General features: G+C 45.2%; 2 protein-coding genes across 3 annotated transcripts; one reads left to right on the top strand and one right to left on the bottom strand.

Moving 5' to 3' along the window:
• The first annotated feature begins 58 nt into the window (after positions 1-58).
• On the top strand, positions 59-4,310 carry psmc2 (proteasome 26S subunit, ATPase 2). Its single transcript, XM_024800974.2, has 12 exons — positions 59-232; positions 487-524; positions 615-696; positions 1,717-1,816; positions 1,996-2,127; positions 2,220-2,292; positions 2,373-2,468; positions 2,565-2,729; positions 2,820-2,907; positions 3,016-3,218; positions 3,299-3,395; positions 4,051-4,310. The coding sequence occupies exons 1-12, from the start codon at positions 163-165 to the stop codon at positions 4,206-4,208; spliced, it is 1,302 nt and encodes a 433-aa protein (XP_024656742.2). The 5' UTR covers positions 59-162; the 3' UTR covers positions 4,209-4,310.
• Positions 4,258-17,395, bottom strand: slc26a5 (solute carrier family 26 member 5). 2 transcript variants are annotated; one of them, XM_004576185.4, is made up of 18 exons: positions 17,184-17,394; positions 15,962-16,229; positions 14,809-14,948; positions 14,508-14,618; positions 10,896-11,077; positions 10,566-10,730; positions 10,251-10,486; positions 10,002-10,149; positions 9,423-9,536; positions 9,234-9,311; positions 9,049-9,144; positions 8,688-8,794; positions 8,508-8,577; positions 8,341-8,433; positions 6,843-6,947; positions 6,516-6,716; positions 6,339-6,393; positions 4,258-4,984 (listed from the first exon to the last, which is right to left on the bottom strand). In XM_004576185.4, the coding sequence occupies exons 2-18, from the start codon at positions 16,132-16,134 to the stop codon at positions 4,836-4,838; spliced, it is 2,223 nt and encodes a 740-aa protein (XP_004576242.2). In that variant the 5' UTR covers positions 16,135-16,229; positions 17,184-17,394; the 3' UTR covers positions 4,258-4,835. The 2 variants fall into 2 exon arrangements, with proteins under 2 accessions (XP_004576242.2, XP_076731859.1); XM_076875744.1 differs by lacking the exon at positions 14,508-14,618 and having other exon boundaries at positions 17,184-17,395.
• Positions 17,396-20,250: the final 2,855 nt, after the last annotated feature.

Below are 20,250 nucleotides of genomic sequence, written 5' to 3' on the forward strand. Positions count from 1 at the left end.
TTATATTTTTTAAACCCGTAAAGCTGGTACATCCTCACTACAATTCCCGCTTGTGTGTTCCGGTAAGTTGCGCATAGCGGCGGAAGTCCAAAGCTGCTGTGTAATTGTAGAGTTTAGCAGTCCTGATTGTTCGTGACCAGACAGTTTGTTCACACGTTAGACATGCCGGACTATCTGGGAGACGACCAAAGGAAGATTAAGGAAGAGGAGAAGGGTGACTCCCCTATTAGAGGTATATCTAAAATCGTTTATTTTAAACCCTAAGATATTATTTCCCGAAAGGAAGCGCCGATATCAGCTAGCAACATTGCTAATGTTAGCTTAGCTCGTTGAAAACAGTTTGCTCCTGCTGAATGTATTTGTTACCATGTTGTTATAAATATGTGTTGATGGTGGAATAAAAAGTCTTGTGTATACTGCATCGCTCAGTCCGACAACAGTGTCGGAGTGCAAACGCATTCATGTGATTGTGATTCTTTTTTAAAGCTTTGGATGAAGGGGACATCGCTCTGCTCAAAACATATGTAAGTATGGCTTTCAAACCACGACACCAAGCAAGTGTCAAGGAAATGATTCCACAGTGAGTGAATGTGTTGCTTGCTGTTCACCACCAGGGTCAGAGTACCTATTCCAGGCAGATCAAACAAGTGGAAGATGACATTCAGCAGCTGCTCAAGAAGATAAACGAGCTGACGGGTGAGCGACGAATTCAGAAGTACATTTGTGCCACAGCAGGGCAGTAAGATGTTCTCAGTAAGCTTCTTACTGGGCTTGGTGATTAAACCGGACATAAGCAATAAAACGGCATTTATTTGAAAAGCTCATTTGCCGAACTAACTTTCTAAACCTTCAAAAATTCCAGCTTAGGAGGCCACTTGTGTCTGACCAGATTTCAAGTACTGGGTCAAACTCAGGGGTTTTACTCCGGCTTTCTTAGATTTTCTTTACTTGGAATTCACCATTACAACTTATAAATGTATTCAGATATTCTCAGTTTCATTTCTAACAACCAACAGTAGTACAGGAAGTATTTGGTAGCTCCATAGAAGTGGTTTACACATTAGGCTGACAAGTGGAAGGTCGCTCGTTGATTCCAGCAGGAGACGCAAATCAGAAAAGGCTTCTGAACTAAAAAGCCTGATCCTGAATGAATTTTGTCGCATCCAGAAACGATACAAAATCAGCAAGTTTAGCAAATTGTGCGTCCCAAGTTACAGACACAATGATAACTGCAGCTGCATGGTCCTGTGCATATTAACTGATTATCCTGCAACATGCACAGGACTCAATAACACTGTTGCACAAATACATTTGGACATTTTAGTTTCATTAGGTGCCAGTTAAATCTCATGTATTTTCACTCCTTGATTTAATTATTTGGTGCTTGCACGGCCTGTCACTTCAGATGCAGCTGTCTAGCTGGCCTTTCCCAGCCACCCAGTGCCAGTCTGTACTCTGGGCTAGTTTAACACACAAAGAGAGATCACCTTTTCTACCACAACCCACAGCTATGGGGCCAGTTTAGATTTTAAAAAGGCATGTCTAGTTGACTTTAACTCCAAAAAATGCAAAGGGCTGCATTGTTGTTGAAAATGGATCATCTTAAATTTGGAACGGTTGTCCAGCTTTATCAGAGGAGTATATATGGACGGTTTTGGTACTTTGGAGGGCTGCACAAGATGCTTTGTGTCTGATTTGTTTTTTTTAATTACACAGGCATCAAGGAGTCTGACACAGGCCTGGCTCCACCGGCTCTCTGGGATCTAGCTGCTGACAAGCAGACACTGCAGAGCGAGCAGCCGCTGCAGGTAGCAAGGTAAATGTTCGACTTTAACATCACCAAAATGTAAAGTGTGGTGTTATATCGCTGATCTTCCCTTTGGGATGTTTCGAGCGACATTCCTGTTAATCTGACGGGAATATTCTTAGCTTTCCTACTTCCTTCCACAGCATTTCCATTATGTAGCTTCATGATTCTTTATTTCTTTCTGAAAGATGCACAAAGATCATCAATGCAGACTCTGAGGATCCCAAATACATCATCAACGTCAAACAGTTTGCCAAGTTTGTGGTGGACCTGAGTGACCAGGTGGCTCCAACTGACATCGAGGAGGGCATGAGAGTGGGGTGAGGCAGAAACATGATTTAGAGGTGTTACATAGTTTCCAGAAGGTTCCGTCAGCCGTAAGCTAAGTTTAGTGTCCTTTCTGTTTTTCCAGGGTTGACAGAAACAAGTATCAGATCCACATTCCTCTGCCTCCGAAAATCGACCCCACTGTCACCATGATGCAGGTTGGGAGGCGAGGATACTCTGTGATTGTTTGGTTATCTGTCTGCTTGCATGTGATAACTCCTTGGCCCACTTGCTTTAGGTGGAAGAGAAGCCTGATGTGACCTACAGTGATGTTGGTGGATGCAAGGAGCAGATTGAGAAGCTAAGAGAGGTGGTTGAAACTCCGCTGCTCCATGTGAGTGTTCCAAAGTTAGAACCACCACTGAGGCACGAGTGAAGCAACTGTCTTCTGCACATGGGAGCTCACTTGTCGTCTTTTTCTTCTCACCAGCCTGAGAGGTTTGTCAATCTGGGAATTGAGCCTCCTAAAGGTGTGCTGCTATTCGGGCCCCCCGGAACCGGAAAGACCCTGTGTGCCCGGGCTGTGGCCAACAGAACAGACGCCTGCTTCATCAGAGTCATCGGCTCCGAGCTGGTGCAGAAATACGTGGGAGAGGTGCGCTCAACGAAAAGAAAGATTAGCTGCAGTTCAGATCAGGAAGGTTGATTCTCGTAAACGTCTGACTTTTCCTGAACTCGTTCACAGGGCGCCAGGATGGTGCGTGAGCTCTTTGAGATGGCCAGGACCAAAAAGGCCTGTCTGATCTTCTTTGATGAAATTGATGCTATTGGAGGTTAGTCTCATTACTTAAAAAAAAAAACATCCACTGACGTGCAGCAGCCCTTTTAATCCAGCGTGAAGAGAAATCCATTCTGAGCGTGTAACCCTCTGAACCTGCCAGGTGCTCGTTTTGATGACGGCGCCGGTGGAGACAACGAGGTCCAAAGGACCATGCTGGAGCTCATCAATCAGCTGGATGGTTTCGACCCTCGAGGCAACATCAAAGTGCTGATGGCCACCAACAGGCCGGACACGCTGGACCCGGCCCTGATGAGGCCCGGACGTCTGGATAGGAAGATCGAGTTCAGCCTGCCTGACCTTGAGGTGAGTTTCAAACTGGACTGTGTTACACTTCTCCGATGTAGCTCTGTCCAATTCAACCATCTTTAAACCCGCCGTTGCAGGGTCGCACCCACATCTTCAAGATCCATGCCCGCTCTATGAGTGTGGAGAGAGACATCCGCTTTGAGCTGCTGGCTCGCCTCTGTCCCAACAGCACCGGTAAGACTGCAGAGCAGACGTTACTTCCTGTCGAGTCACAGTCTCCCTCAGCTGCGTCTTTATCTGTTTTAGTGTTTCCTGCTCGTGTGGGTGTGGCATACATCAGCTGTCCTTTCCTTCAGAATGCCGTTGTCATAGAGACACTAAACCAGCGGTCCCCAAATCACGGACCGGTACCGAGCCGTAAGAGTTGAGGCTTGGGTGTGAAATGTTTGGTTTTCCCGGTGTTTGGTACCAGTACTGGTTTTATTTTGTTTTACTGATCTGCGACATCATAAAGGCCGGTCTGTGAAAATATTGTCAGAGATAAATTAAAACTTGGGGACCGCTGCACTAAACTTCCAGTATTTTTCCAATTTGTTTATCGACTTCTTGTTAGTTTAGAAGAGTTCAGACCTCTCAGTGTAGTACTGATGTATGACCACACGGGGGCAACCTGTTACTTGGAAAGGTTTCTTATTGCCCTTTATAAACTTGGAAGTATGTTATGTTAAAGTAGATGAGAGTCTGAGTCTTGGCTGTCCTTTAACACGATCCTGTATTTCAGCCAAGTCAAACTGTTTTGAATGGCTTGACAGCGTGGGATAAAGGTCGTCTACAGGTTTAATAGCTCTCTGAAAGTCTGAGCACTCTCTTAAATCGTGCTTCCTTTCAGGTGCCGAGATCCGCAGCGTGTGCACCGAGGCAGGAATGTTTGCCATCAGGGCCCGCAGGAAGATCGCCACAGAGAAAGATTTCCTGGAAGCCGTTAACAAGGTCATCAAATCATACGCCAAGTTCAGCGCCACTCCCAGATACATGACCTACAACTGAGTGTGTGCTTGTGTCTGATTTGGCTTTGTCAAAAAAAAGAGAGCCAAAAGGATTTTGTTTTGTTGTTATTGTTGTTCACTAAAAAATAAAAGTTATTCCAGATTTCAGTTTCAGTGTTTAACAAAATAAGCACAGGGAGCTTGAAAGGCCTCCTGTGTCGTTCACTAACAGAACAATTAAAGCTGTCCACTGCATTCATATGAGTCATACCAATGCAAGTGTACAGTAACGGCAACATGACACTGCAAACAGACTGGAAAGGTCATTCCAGATCAGAATAACAAAAATCATATTGACAGATTATAGGTAACAATTTGGTACCAGCGTGATAATGAGGTGGTCAGTATTACATGTTTACAACAAGGCCTCCAACAGTACCTGCTAACATCATGTAGACAAAGCTGCAGCTTTAAAAAGTACTTCAGCAAACAGTGAGAACTACAACATGACTAAAGTGCAGCGTCAACACTGCAGAGAAATCAGGCTGGACGCCACATCCTGAAGGTTCTGATTAAAACGATGTTCTTGCTGCTTTGGAACTTTAACAAGACTGAAAAACACTCCTGATATTTCAGCTGAAAACAAGTTCACAGTGAGGTTGTGAGAGCGCCACCACGTCCCATCCTCTCAGGTCGTGTCGCTGACCGCAGCCACAGACGGGTGAGAGTTTGAGTGCTGACAGTGGAGCACGGCGTCGTGGACGGTGGGAAACAGGAAGTCTGTGGTCAGGTCCTTAGTGAAGAACTTCAAGGTGTCCAGTTCAGCCAGCAGGTTTCCTGCAGAGAAGCATGCAGCAGGCTCAGTATTTACATCAATGACAGCAACCACTTTCAAACCATTTGAACACAAACAGACTTTAGTGAAGGAAAGACTCACTGCAGTGGGGCTAATAAACGTTCTGTGCAGACACTGACATTCCTGCAGTGATACCTTTGTTCCATTTACAGGGCACACAAAGCAACTAAAGCAACCTGCTGTGTTCACTTGTTGGACAGCAGCTTTGTTACAGTGTGAAACGAGCCGCTGCAGCTTCATCCCTGCCTTCTTCTGGCTAGCTGCCACTCTGAAAACATCCTGCGCGCTCGTGAGCCAATATACTGAAAGTGAACTGTAAATATATCGTGTGACATGTTTACCATTTGGTTCCAAATGATATCTTCTCATTTTCAATCCCAAATGTGCAGAACAGGAGCGTCCTGTTTGTTACTGCAGGAATGGCTTCAGTCTGTGAACCACAGGCTGTGTTTGCACAGGTCTGTCAGGACCCACAGGCTTAATCATTCAAACCAAAACTTTCAACAGAGTTCTGTCATAGCGCTTGTTGCCTGTTTCCATCCTTTACATTATGACCCCAGTGTGTGGAACTTGTCTTTATTATAGGTCTCCACTTACAGACCTTATGTTCTCATTCATGCAAACATCGAAATCAGCCAATCACATGGCAGAAGCTCAATGCAGACATCAGCTGGAGTTCAAGGCGAGCATCAGAATGAACATGGCATGACTAGATATCAGGTGTGCTTTAGAAGTTCCCGGGACTTTCCAACACAATCATCTCTGAGGTTTACAGAGGACGGTCTGAACAAGAGAACGTAACAGGCGAGCAGCAGTTCTCTGGGAGAAGATGTGTCGAGCGTGACAGGAAGGTAAGAGTGACTCAAATAACCATGTGTTACCACCAAAGAGCTTCTCTGAATGCACCTCGTGTTGGAAAGCAGATGGGCTACAGCAGCATCAGACCACAGGGCGCCACATCGCCCAGCGACAAACAGAAACCTGAGGTTGCAGTATGCACAGGCTTTCTGTAGCAGACTTTGGTACAAACATCATAACAGCATGGATTCCTCCTGCATTGAATCAGTGGTGCTACAGTGTGAGGGATATTTCCACGTCCATGCCTTTCTGACCACAGTGTACCAACTCCTGCAGGACGATGTGTAACAAAGCACCAGTCCTCTAACTGGTTTCATGAACAGTTCATGGTCCACAAATAGTCCCCACAGCAATTTGTAAAGATAAGAGGATAGATGGATGGATGGGTTTTAATTGCGTTTTGTACGTAGTGCGTATAAAACAGAGCATGTGCACAGATATTTTCAGATCTAATGAAAAGTCTTAATAGTCACTTACTGTTGCAGCCAGCTATGACCACCCGGACATCTACGGCGGCATACTCTTTAATGACCTGCACAAAGAGATAATAGTTTTTAGTATTTGAGCTCTACACCATGAAACAGTGACTGGAGTTCAGTGAAAATATGCAGCTGGTGCTCCTGTGCAGTGCAGCGCTGGAGAAAGGGCCAGAACCTGTCTGATGGCTTTAGCTCCCACTGAGTCGATGAAAGTTGCAGACGTCCAGTCCAGGATGATGGAGTGGACTGTGCTGAAAGGCTCAAGGAAGACCGCCTCCTCTGAGTCGCCATGTCTGTCGCCAAACTGGCCGTTCTTCTGATCCTCCGCCACGTGGCTCTGGGACAAAACGTCATGAGTCACTGCCTCATCCTTGTACTAGAAACAAAGCAGCACCACAAAACATATTATATATACACACACACACGACCGTCACATGAGTGTGTATTTAACCTGTTGACAAAGCTCAAAGTTTGGATAGACAAAAGACAAACAGCGACCCACCTTGGCACAGATTTTCAGCGGAGACAACCGATTGCTGTTCGTCTTCTCCTTTCTTTTTTTTTGGGCTTTCCGAGCAGCTTGTAAGTGTTCAGGGTTTAGCCCCGTCTGTAAAGATCAACATAATCACAACAGAGCTGTTAACATCCAACTCAGCACGTCATTCTCCCTCACTCGTTTACCTCTACCATTACCTCACCTCTTATTTTGGCATTTTCTCTGATAATTATTCATATTACATTACATAATACACTTGTTATTAATCTCTGTCTCTCTTCCACAGCATGTCTTCATCCTGTCTTCCTTCTCTCACCCCAACCAATCACAGCAGATGGCCCCGCCCCTCCCTGAGCCTGGTTCTGCTGGAGGTTTCTTCCTGTTAAAAGGGAGTTTTTCCTTCCCACTGTCGCCAAAGTGCTGCTCATAGGGGGTCATATGATTGTTGGGTTTTTCTCTGTATTACTGTAGGGTCTACTGTACAATATAAAGCACCTTGAGGCGACTGTTGTTGTGATTTGGCGCTGTGTAAATAAAGCTGAATTGAATATGAAAAACAAAAATGAGAACTGAAACAATGTTTACAAAACAAACACATATCGACGTCTTTACTTTAACACAATAAGCATGAAGCACATGATCAACTGCTTTCAGTAACATCTGTGCTTCACCTGATTTGTCACAAAACAAGCGTTAATCTTGCACAAAGATAACCTGAGTAAAAGCAAAATGCAGTTTTCAACGTGTGATTTCATTGTTTAACCAACACAAGCTATCCAAACCTGCACCTAGGTGAAAACGTAATTACCCAGAATTCATAGTTTCATCAACTGTCCAAGCTCTGAAGCAGTAACGTAATGACCCTGTTACCCTTTGCAGCTGGTCGTGGCACCGTGTTGCTTTTTGAGCTCTTGTAGCGTCTCTTTGTGTTATTGAGGCGATCAGGCATGGCTGTGACTCGTAAACACTGAGCTCAGTCCATGGTCTTACAACGGGACTCTTTTCCCCTTTAAGGACTCAACATGCCACCACAGTAGCAACAGAGACTGATCCCTAGGAATCAGGTGTTGCTGGTAAAGCTGGCACAGTTACTCCTTAGGTTAAGACTGGGAGAGGCTGGGAATATTTCCCACACGGTGCTTAGATACTGGATAAACCTTTAATTCACACAGTAAAGTTAAAATGTATTCTTTGCTCTTAGTTATTTGAACACACAAAAAAGCAGAAATGACAAACGTAGAAACGTTTTCACTGAACTGTTGAAGCTTCAGCTGTAACGTGAACAGGCTACAACTGCAAACCTTCGTTTGTAGCCAAGACAGTGAAAACACAAGCAAACTGACTTCCTGCTCATCTCAAAGTAGAGCTCTGCTCGCATCTACCACCAGATGATTACACGCTCACGCTGCTCCTCTCAGACCGAGTCAGGTGATAATAAGTGCTTCACACATTTCCCCCACAAAAGGGTTTCTGTTTGCTTCCACACACTCAAACACACTGCTACCTTCTCCTTGAGGCTGTTCACATACAGGTCACTGTTAGCAAAGTAGACTGAAGAGTTGGAGTGGAAGATCTTAATCCCCTCATATTCAGCCGCCTGAGAACACAAACAGCCGGCTTGGTCAGTGTGGATGTTTCACACGGAGCAGGTTTCTCTCCTCACACATTTACCTCTTCATACTCGTCGACGTCACAGTAGAGCCCCGTGTTAGCGACGTGACCCAGGATGGAAGTTTTAGGGCTGGAAGAGAAAGAAAACAGCTCAGAGCACAAATCAAACCTGCTCTTTGAAAACTCTCACAGCTGCCTTTAAGCTTCAGTTCAAGGAAAAACACATATTCGAATCATTACCTCTGTGTCCTGTATATGACTGTCAATATGGCGAATGTGACGGCCACCAGGAGGCCGTAGTCCAGTCCCAGCAGCACAGAAGCGATAAAGGCGATCACCCAGATGGCCTGAGAGGACAAAAAAGAAAGTAACATGAAACTAGCATGAAGAGGAAGCGTTTTGCAAGACCAAAGCAGTTTTTACATAAGCAAATGTCTTCAGACGACGTGCATTTATCTGATCGTTTCCACTCCTGCACATTATAGTCACACTTCTGTCTGCAACCTCAGCTTCTCCACTGTGTATTCACTCGGGTTCACATACACACCTCTCAGAACAACGGTGCACTTTAAGTCAGATAAGCTTGGTTTTAAAGACTGACCAGTTCAATCTTGCTGGTCCTCCACAGACTGGGAATGTCTCTGAACTGCTTGAACATCCCTATGAGGTTGACCATGATGATGGCAGCCAGCGCAGTCTGAGAAACACAAGCAAACGAGAGCCAAAGACGACATTTAGGTGTGTGCAGGCTCACAGGTCACGCCCAAACATCAAACAGGAACTCACCTGAGGGAGCGGCTCGAAGACAAAGCCGACGGCCACCACCACCACCAGCACCAGCAGCGACGCCAGGAGCCCTGCAATCTAAAGCACACATAAAAAGCAATAACTCCATCAACACACCTCTCACTCTAACAACAGCTTTACAGCACCAATTTAGATAGTGTAATCACTCCTGCAGCTCGTGTGTGTCACCTGTGTTTTGCCTCCTGTGCTCTCCTGGACCAGACTCCTCGACATGGAGCAGGTGACGGCAAACGTTTGGAAGAAGGAGCTGATGAAGTTACACAGACCGAGTGCAATGAGCTCCTGAAAGTGGACACGTGGAGGAAAACCGTGAAAAAGAGAGGAAAGTCCTTCTGCAACAACATTTTCACACGTCAGCTTTGGACAATTTCAGGAAAATGCGACCCGTATATTTTCCACAGTCGTGCTTTGCTAAATGCGTGACCTGCATTTATTTGTCAGCTATGTGTCACTGGAGGACACGCTTTGCTCAGTCTTCAACGAATAGTACAGTCAGGCAACTACACAACGCTCCAAACAACTCAGTGTTCAATGAAATGAACACGTTCCAACAAACTGGAACAATGAACCTTTTTGTGAGCAGCATTTCCAATATCAGCGCGCAGGATCAAAATATAACTTTACAAGATTTGCAGCAAACAGCTAGAGGACGTCCCGTCATCCAGAAGACCCAAAGTGTCCTAACCAAACAGTTAGTCACACACAGGCCAGAGGCTCATCGGCAGCTCACCCCGTGGACACACTCACCTGGTTGCCATCCACACTGTAGCCATGTTTCAGGGCAAAGATCTTGGCCAGCGAGACGTCCATGGAGAATCCTACAATCGCTATAGCAAAAGAATCTGTGACCAAATTGGGCAGCAGCGAGATGTTTGGGGCAGCAGGAGGGCGAAGCCTGTAACCAATAAGACAACATCTGTAGACCTCTGTCACATACGTGTAGAGAACACGAGCTTAAACCAAAAGACACTTAAACAAATAGAGTGTGCGGCCTACCCTGTTGGTATGTTCCCAACCACATGGACCTTGTACTCCTTTGATAACGACAAACCATAGGAGATGCCCGTGGACACGATGACCACAATGATCTCTCCAGGAATGGGAATGGGCAGCTTCTTCTTGAAGCGCTCGTTGAGAACTTTGATCACGTAAAGGAAGATGATACACCCGAGCCCCAGAAGGAAAGTGGCAATATTGGTGCTGGTGATTCTGCTGAGCACTGCTTTGACACTCTGCAGTGACAGAAAGGTGAGTGTTAGCGATTCATTGACCATTCTGGGAAGGAGAAAGACAGGGCCTCTCAAAACTCACATAAATAGCAGAGAGAAACCCAGAATAACGCTGCGTTTCCACCCCCAGCAAGTACTTCAGCTGGGAGATGACGACGTGCATGGATGCTGCTGTGGTGAAGCCTCGCACCAGGGGCTCGGTGAGGTAGATTGCTACAAAGCCAAACCTGAGAAGACCTAAAACAATCTGAAAGGAATGCAGAAGAAGAGGGGGGTCATTCTGTTTTTGAAAAACAATGTTTAATACAGAAACAGTTAAAATCGAGTTGATACATCAACAGTGATTCAGACATGCTGCTGCTGCTTTGGATAAACAGATTAGCCACGGCTGCTCTGCAGGTGGGAGGCTGACCTGGATGAGTCCCGCCAGGGTTGTGACCATCACGGCCACCTGGACCCTGCTCTTATCACGAAGCTCCACGTTGATGGCATCAGATGCGTTGGATCCAGTAGCATTGATATTCATAAACATGCTGTCTGGTGCCTCCCTCACAGCGACGCCCCCAATCATCAGACTTATGACAGCAAAGGTACCTGCAGGTCATCGACACAAACGCAGCGCTATGATAGGCTGGGGTCAAAGCTGATGTCGAGTACAACGAGCGCTCAAACGCAGCACAGAAACTGCAGACTTGTGCTCGCACCGGCCTTTCCTCTCACCACCCTGTGACGGTAAAGGCCGTCCTGCCTCTCGTTCTCTGTCATCATTCCCACAGCAACCTGATGTCAGGCCAGATTTTGGCCAGCGGTGATTTACAATCTTTGCAGATTAGCTCCTCAGCTTCAAAGGGTTGAGCAGGTCTAGTTTATTGGACCCATTTGTTGGACGGATTTAAACTGACAATCGAGACAAGCGTGACAGCGTTGGAGAAAAGAAAGCAGCCAGATTGGTGAGACAACTGAGGCTGGGTTTAATGAAATCTCAGTCCTGCTGCTTATGTCAGTCTTTACATAGTTAGAGGCAGCGAGTTTTACAATCCCAGTTGTGGAAGATGTTAGAAAGTGAAGTTTTACAACATCTGTCAAGCTCAGATTTTAAAAACCTTCCACAGGAGACACATTCTGAGGGGTTATAATGTTGCAGTTTTTGCTGTTTTGTTTTTACATTTACTAAACTTTCGAATTCACAAAAATGATGTGGGTACATGCTGATTATCATTCAGGCTACGTTCACACTGCAGCGCATCAAATCCGATTTTTCTGACCCTATGCGACCATCTATCCAATCAGGGTGTGACAGTGTGAACGGCACAAATCCGATCTGGGTCACTTTCATATGTGGTCCTGAATCCAATACATCTCCGATGTTTCAGAAAGCGACTGCTGTTTGATGGTCATGTCGCATTAAATCCGTCTTTTACGTCACTGACACGAGACAGACGCCAATTATCAGCGCCGGAGAAGACATGGTGAACGCTTCCTGGCCATCCCGTGTAGATGTCAGTGAAACTGCTGGGAAGACAACGTTGGAGAAACGTGAACATTTAATTTGTACTGTATAATCTGCAGATTCTGACAGAAATCTATCCTTTGAAGCAGCGCTCCTCTGAAACAGCAACAAGGATCATTATTAGGTTATCGACATTATTATGTAAATAACAAAATAACTTAAAGCAAAAAACAATACTGTTGCTCTGGGTCTAAACAGAGCGCGTTGTGTGTGACGTCTTCTTTTGCGCGTTTGCTGTCGCATTTTATTTGTAGTGTGAACGAGCAGACAAAAAAATCGGATTTGATCAAAAAAATCTGAATTGAGCATCAAGACCTGCAGAGTGAACGCAGCCTAAGAGACTAAAAACATTTAAACCTGCTTGGATTGAAACCAGAGCACAAGGTTAAGCCTCTGTGGGCAGTATTTACTTTAAAGGTAGAGGTCAAAGGTGACATTTGGATGCAGATGTGAGCCCCAGCATCACTTCCTCAATGTTAATCAGAATTTTAAAAACATTTTAGGAACGTTTGAAGATCAGGTAATAACGTCATATTTACAGTCCCCATAAACACTCAGTGAGAAGGAAAGCAGCATGTATACAGCACTGTCTGTATAATATCAACACACATGTATGAATGACAGTTTAAGTTAGAAGGTTCTGTCAGTTTTTAACCAATAAAATCACTAGTGGAGCTTGAAGACCTCGGTGGATGTCAGTCAAATATGAATGGAGACTTAACATGACGTCACTCCACCCACACACACACACACACACACCCCACACACACACACACACACACACACACACACACACACACACACACACACACACACACACACACACACACACACACACACCTCGTCTATCATGTGATAACGGGGTTTTCTTATTTGCTTTAAGAACCTGCACCTGTAGATAGAGTCATCCACCCTCGCGTGCACACAGACAGAACCACGGTACAAACTGCTGCAAACAGAAAGACAAACTGTAACCTACAAAGTAACACAGCTGTGACGGGATCATCTGCCCTGTGGGAGCAGAAGCCTTCGTCTGGAAGGCAGAAACTGAATCTCACTATGCAAAGTGTGAGAGACATGAAGCACTGTGTCTGAAAGGATGCTGGGTTTAGTCTGTGGGACCACGGAGCTCTTTCAGCTCTTTCTGTTCTTCACAGAGAAATATCCAAACCATCGCACATACGCAGAGGACCACGAAGGTTCAATAAAAGCACAGTTGGCTTTAACAAAATGAAACGTAATATTTTTATCGCACCTGTCCTTTTTCAGGAAACCCTCTGCCACACACAGTTGCACTAAACCAAACATCACTGCAGCACTTTGGTGCTGTTCATCAAGTGTGCGCTGTCATCAGGCTCATCTGTGTCTTACTCTGCCATAATGTGACGTGTTGTTTCCTCACCATGTGACAGTTTTACAGGAACACTTCCTGTCTGCGAGGTGCTTCATTGGGTCCAACAGTCAGAGGGACTCATAGGTCACAGCTGGCATTTGAGACTTGGACCCATTTCAAGGAAAGGAAGCTGTCACAGGGTGAGGTCGCTGAAATGTCACAATCCTCCCGTGAAAGCTAAGCACACAGTTAGCACACATCCAAACATTTCCTCCACACCTTTCATCTCATAATCTGAATCACTGTGTAACCCAGTGCACCTCACAGTCACTACAGACACAGCTGTGTGGAAAGTGACTCGTCGCCTGCAAGACTTCGATGTGACACCATTAATGTGGATTAAGAAATCTATAAAAAGCTCAACCATGTAAAAATGACATCATCTTAACTACATTTGTCTTTTCTCTCAAAAAGCAAGCGAGAAAAGAAAACAGCTCGGTGCGTCTGAACATCACCATCTTTTGAAAGCAGACATGAGGAACAGAGGTGGAGCCAATGAGAGACAAATTCTGGACAATGTCAGGAGAGTCAGGCTGGAAACAAATCAGCTATAGTTTCCTATCCTCATAATAGGCAGCAAAGCATTACTGGAAATACTGTTAGACGTGAGGAAGCAGCCGTGGCCGAGCACACAGCTGCAGTGAAACAGGAGCTGCTTCCATGGTTTCTTTATTCCAAACGAACATCAAGCTGGAAAATGAAGAAGCCAGCAATCAGTGCCACATCCAGGAAGCAGCAGTTTCCTTCATATACAATCATTTTCTTCTTATACATCTTATTTAAAATCTTCTTTCTTGGCGAGAACCTTAACACCAACTTTACATTTAACACTAAACTGAAAGGAGACGTCAGATCAGGGTGTGTCTGTTTGGATCGATTTCAAACAATAAATAAATATTTTGATAAATATTTAGGTCGGGGATCACTGTGGCGACGGCACCTTTAATTTCTCTCCTCTGTACAGAACATGAAATTTTCTGCTGTGTGTGTGTTGGGGGCAGGGAGTACATAAGAGGGCGGAGCTTATGGAACAATGACGAGCATATTGTAACTGTTTTCTTGTACGTGGGCAGAGCCGGTCACACAGGGCCATGAGGTCAGGACAGAGACGGCTCTCTCACCTACTGATATGTGTCTGGACGTGCCAAAGAAGGTGTACAGCAGGACCGGGTAGAAGGAGGAGTACAGACCATAAACAGGAGGCACCGCAGCCAGCATAGCGTAGGCTAGTCCTGTGGAGCAGGGAAGATAACACGTTTCCAAATAAACAATCCTGGAGGTTCAGTGACTCCATCACAGTGTCAAAGTGTCAGCGATGCCAAAACAGAGTCAGCATGAAGCAGAAACTGCTCCTCTGGAGCCGCAGCCGGCCCTGCTCGCAGCCTCGGTGCTTCACACGGCGCTGCTGCACAGTTCACTGACCTTGTGGAAGCTGCACGACTCCCGTGCTGAGACCTGAGACCACGTCTGAAAAGAGGTACTTCTTGACTGGATACGACGGCAGCCATGAGAGAATAGGCATGAAGCTCAGAGCTGCTGCCTTGGCCTTCTCTGAAGAACACCTGTGGATATTCAACACCAAGCAGATTTTTAAAAGCCTCCACAGACAAAGTTTTTCTGGAGTCACTTTCATGCTGCAGGATTCAAGAAGCCCCCTCGTGTTAGCTGAACTTTGGTATGACTCGTGCTTCACAATATCCCTCCTATACCTTTAATAGCAGCACCACGTGATTCACACTGGTTAACAGATATTTGTTCATTCTTACACCACAGAAATATCATTTCAGTGATGTAGCAATATTTGTTCTGCTGTTACAGATTTAAGCCCCAACATTCACCCTCACTCTGCACTACAGCCAAGAGTTATTTAAGAAACATCAATGTTTTACAACTTTATGACACGTTTGTTGTTCCCTCTGCAAGATGACAAGAAAGCATCTCTAGAAATGACTAACGTGTCACTGTGTCGGTTCCCACCCTGAGCTCTGTCACACCCCCTGCGTCCTGTGGATGGTTATGAGTGCAGACCCGTTCTTCACTAACTCCCGGGTTGCTCGCTGTACGCTTCCAAAGCACATCTCTGCTTTTGTATGAAGACCTCCTCCTCCTCAGCTCCCCTCAGTAAGCCCTCCCACCTGTCTCAGTCCCAAATTGCCAGTGAGCTGGCATCAACATGTCATTTCCCAGCCTTGTTCGGGCGACTTGTTTAACCCCCGACTTCTCCCCCTTTTTGCTTGCCCAGCTGCATCAGTTCCCAAATAGAAAGCAGGGACAGAGGATCCCGGGTTTGTGCAGTTTAGCTCTGAATAACTTTTTCATTTGTTTTTAAATGTTAGAATGCAACATAATCTATTTGAAGATCAGTGTTGGAGCTTTTTTGCAATGTAATGTGTTTAAACGTCTTATTTTTCCACTCAAATAAAGGACATTCGAAGGTTGCACATCAACTCCCACAGATTTCCCACTGGCTTCTGGCTTCAGTTTACACAGCACACTGGGATCTTGTGTGTGGATCTATGTCGATGCTGATCTGTTCAACGACATGTTAACAGGAAATGTCCAGAGAAAGACTTACTGGAACTTTTCTGCCAGCTTCTGACAATTTGTGGTGGTGTCTTCTTTGCGTTTAAGAAGCTGTGCCTGGATCAGAGTTTCATTGTAGACAGGACGCTCGATCCTGTAAATCAGCTGGGAGTCTTCATCCTCTCGAGCTGCTGCAGCCACCACTTCTTCTTCTTCTTGCTCCATGGTAGAGGCCGGAGGGCTGGCGGAGAATCTATGTCCCGTGTAGTTTATTCTCTCCCGCTTTTTCTTCTCGGCTGGTATATCCTCATTCCTTAAACCTTTTCAGAGCAAGCGAGGACAAGACATGACAAGATAGTTATGATTTCTACAAGCATGGGTGACGATAATAAGAAAGCCCTTTGCTATGCTGACAAAGATTTCAGTTTGATTTGCAATGCTGCAACTTTCGAGTAAATATTTGGTCTCTGACCAGCTTATGTAATGGCTTGCATTAAGTCTGGTGTACTGGGGGAAAGGTTTGCTGAATAAATCATACGGCATAGAGTTTCCTCAGGGTAGGTGCGCAGTGTTTTACAGCTACAGGCAAACCTCTCTCCCAGAAGTCTTGCAACCACACGTCATCATGGACCACGATCGAGGAACAAAGCCATGCACGTGGGTAACGTTTATAAAAGAGGAACCACGTAGCTGGTCTGGTTAAGTACTTGGATTACAGCTCGACATGGTGCCTTCAAAGTCAATCCAAAAAAACAAAAAAATCAAATCTCTGTCTATGCAGATAAATAGTGAATGAAACTACTGTGAGAATAGCAGGCGACTGTTAGAAAGGTTAGAAGACAGTTCTGTATTTGATATTTACATTAATTATTTATTAAATCTATATTTATTATTTTATATATAATAATATGCAAATGAGTAACACTTGCTTGTTTTTCCCCGTGTGTGGAACAGGTCCTGAGCATTAACAGACTTATGTCACAGGTTTTATTTATCATGCAGAATCTCCTGTTCAGTCATTCTCGCGCCGACAGTTGGACGCCTCGCGCTTCTTCCCATTTCCTCTCCTCTGCTAGCTCGCTCACATCACATTGTAAAAAGCAGCTTTGATAAATTCAAAGCGGAGACACGGAATTTTAATTAAAGGGCCAATATGTGCTACAGGTACGACGGCGAGCGCAACTACAGCAGCTCCCGTGGCTGTGACAGAGGCTTTCACCTCCTCACAGGGAAACAAGCTAACTCAAAGATACTAGCAAAGACACTTCGCTCACCTCCATCCTCCTTGTTTCCCTCCAGCTGCTAAGATGCTGTCGGCTCAAGGAGAACACAAGTACATAAACTGACCTCCCCGGTTGAAGTTTAACAAGGGCAACGTCCTTTAACTAGAGCACCAAACGCTGACGATAAACCACAGATAGAATGTGCGGACAGGATGAGTCCCTCTGCGTAAAACTTTCTTGCAACTTCCGGTCCGCATGAACGGGAGTAGCTCTGCACGCATGCGTTGTTGTCTTTATCATCCCACTTTGTAGTCCTAAAACAAAGGGCAGGCCTACTTTATGTTCTTGCTATGCTTTAATATCAGTGCTAGAAGACAGAAAGGAAAGGGGACCTTTACATTTTAGCAGTTTTTGTCTAAAAGGTTTTCCAAATCTGGCATTTCCTGTTCTCTCTCAAGACAAATACCAAATATGGCAGGCACATTTATTACAGACACACAACACCGCTGTAGACACTCATCTACTGGAGTCAGAGTGGGAGCTCTCGTGTTTGGGGACAGGGGGTGGATGATGAAGCAGAAAGTGTTTGACGTGTGGCAGGCCTGGCCCCCTCCTCCCGGTGCCGTGTTGGTCACCAACACGTGCTGCAAGCCAGGATTCGGCTTTGGAGTGAGCACTCGTGTAAATGAGGAAAATGACTTTAGTTGAAGTTTATTTATGGTCTGTGTGAAATCACAAGACTGCAGTCAGAGAGAAAGAACTCTGGGTGGTAAACATCTCATGAACAACAGCAGAAAGTCACACAGCAGTCTGAGTATAACCAAATATCCCAGCTCCAACAGTCATGCAAAAAAAGTAGGTTAAGCAAAGTTTGTTTGTCCTCTGCTGCACAACCTCTGCACAGGGGTGTGCTTGCTCAGGTTTAACAGGTATTGGTCAACGTGAAATGGCTAGAGTGGCTGGTTTGGCTTCCACTTTCCCCTCATGGATTATGGAACTAACTCATGTTTAAAAGTGTATTTTTATATTTAAATGTATAATTATGAACAATAAAAGTAATGCATATTAATATTGTTGCATATATATGTATAGAAGCTCAGAGACCTGAAGTGCAACAAGCAAATATCCCTGATACCACAGCAGCAGCACCCTGATCATATTTTCATGTCATTTGTGCATAATTATAACTCTACTGTGAATGTTGCAGCACAAGTTGACACTCACCAGACTTTGCAACATTTTTCTAATTTTTTGCTATTTTGCTGAGCCCATATAAACTGTAGTCTCAGCTTGTTGCCACCAGGTGCAGTCTTCTGCTGCTGCAGCCCATCTGCTTCAAGGGTCCATGTATTGTGTGTTCAGAGACACTACTTTGGTTGTAACTGTAGTTTTTACTTGAATTACTGTTGCCTTCCTATCAGCTCAAAGGAGTCTGGCTGTATTCCTCTCAAATTTAGCAGACTGATCATGTCTGCATGCCTAAGCATACCGAGTTGCTACCATGTGATTGACACATACACATGAGTGAGCAGTTGAACAGGTGTACCTAATAAAGTGGCCTGTGAGTGTATTCTGTGCTATACTTTTGTTTACTAGTCCCGAGACAACAGAGACAGATACACAACAAGATTAAATCAGAGACAAGACAGAGCAAGACAAGGCACACTGGAAGTCCTACGTGACATGTACATGTATACACAGAAACGTACACACTGCATGTAAGTGTGTATACAACTGAATGTGGGTACTTTTGTGTGCATTTGTGGGAGGGGTGCATATGGGAAGAAAACAAACAACAGATAAATAATCATGCATAACCCTCACCTGTCGTGAAAATCGCCAATCAACTTTAACTACTTCTGAAAACCTGTTCTGACAAGATCATTTCCAGCATTTCATGGTTGCCCTCATTCCCATCCACAAAAGAAAGCGATGTAATCGGCCTACACTCATTTTGTTTGAGGTAAACGTTTCGTAGCGACAGTTTAAATATCAGTTTGATGCTTTGTAGCAGGATATTTGTTTAACCTGAAAGAGGTCAACGTTCCCTGCAATGATTAGGTGTCAAATTTCTATACAAGTTCTTAAATGTTTAGCAGACACAAAAAATCTAATGAAGTTTATGTGTAAGTTCAATAAGGAAGGTCTGTAATGACTCATATGCCTGCTTATCTGTTCTTCACATCACTACCACTTTCCCACGTTTTCACTCTCAACCATTACTCCAGGCCTCAAGGGCCGTTGTCCTGCAGGATCGAGCTGATTTAAATGGCTAAATGACCTCCTCAACATGTCCTGAAGTTCTCCAGAGGCTGGTAATGAACTAGTCATGTGATTCAGGTGTGCTGACCCAGGGTGAGATCTAAAACCTGCAGGACACCAGCCCTCGAGGCCTGGAGTTGGACACCTCTGCTCTAGTCCAATCTTCTTCTTGCCTGCCTTCTTTGAGCCAATCAGTCTCCTCATTCTCCCACTTAGACTCTCATTCGTGCAACCCACCGCCTTCCCATCTCCACCTCACAGACAGCTCAGTCAGAGCTCCACCCAAGCCTTTCATTTCAGTCAGTTGCAGTGCGGTGTGGGGTTTTTGTTTTGTTTTTTCTAACCACATGTGGACTACAAGTATGGGTTTTCTGGAGAGACTGGCAATGTAATTTAAACCCATCTTCTTCACAAAGGATCCACTTAGGATCACTGTGTACGATTTGAGAATCATTCTTCTCAATCAAGCACAGGCGACAGACATGGCAGCTGCTGAATGACTCATTAACACAAAGAACTGTGTTCATTCCAAGATAACCTCCAGTGAGCCACTGGACCACACACCTGCCCATCATACAGTAAAAACCTACGAGGCGATCGTGGCTCAAGAGTTGGGAGGTCTCCTTGTAATCCAGGAAAATCACCTTCATGTTTTTCTCTGTTTTATCTTCAGCTACTTTGAGAGTTGGGAGTTCGCCTTGTAATCAGAAGGTTGCCGGTTCGAGCCCCGGCTTGGACAGTCTTGGTCGTTGTGTCCTTGGGCAAGACAGTTCATCCATTGCCTACTGGTGGTGGTCAGAGGGCCCGGTGGCGCCAGTGTCCAGCAGCCTCGCCTCTGTCAGTGCGCCCCAGGGTG

The sequence above is a fragment of the Maylandia zebra genome, linkage group LG17, assembly GCF_041146795.1.
Source record: "Maylandia zebra isolate NMK-2024a linkage group LG17, Mzebra_GT3a, whole genome shotgun sequence".
NCBI lineage: Eukaryota > Metazoa > Chordata > Actinopteri > Cichliformes > Cichlidae > Maylandia > Maylandia zebra.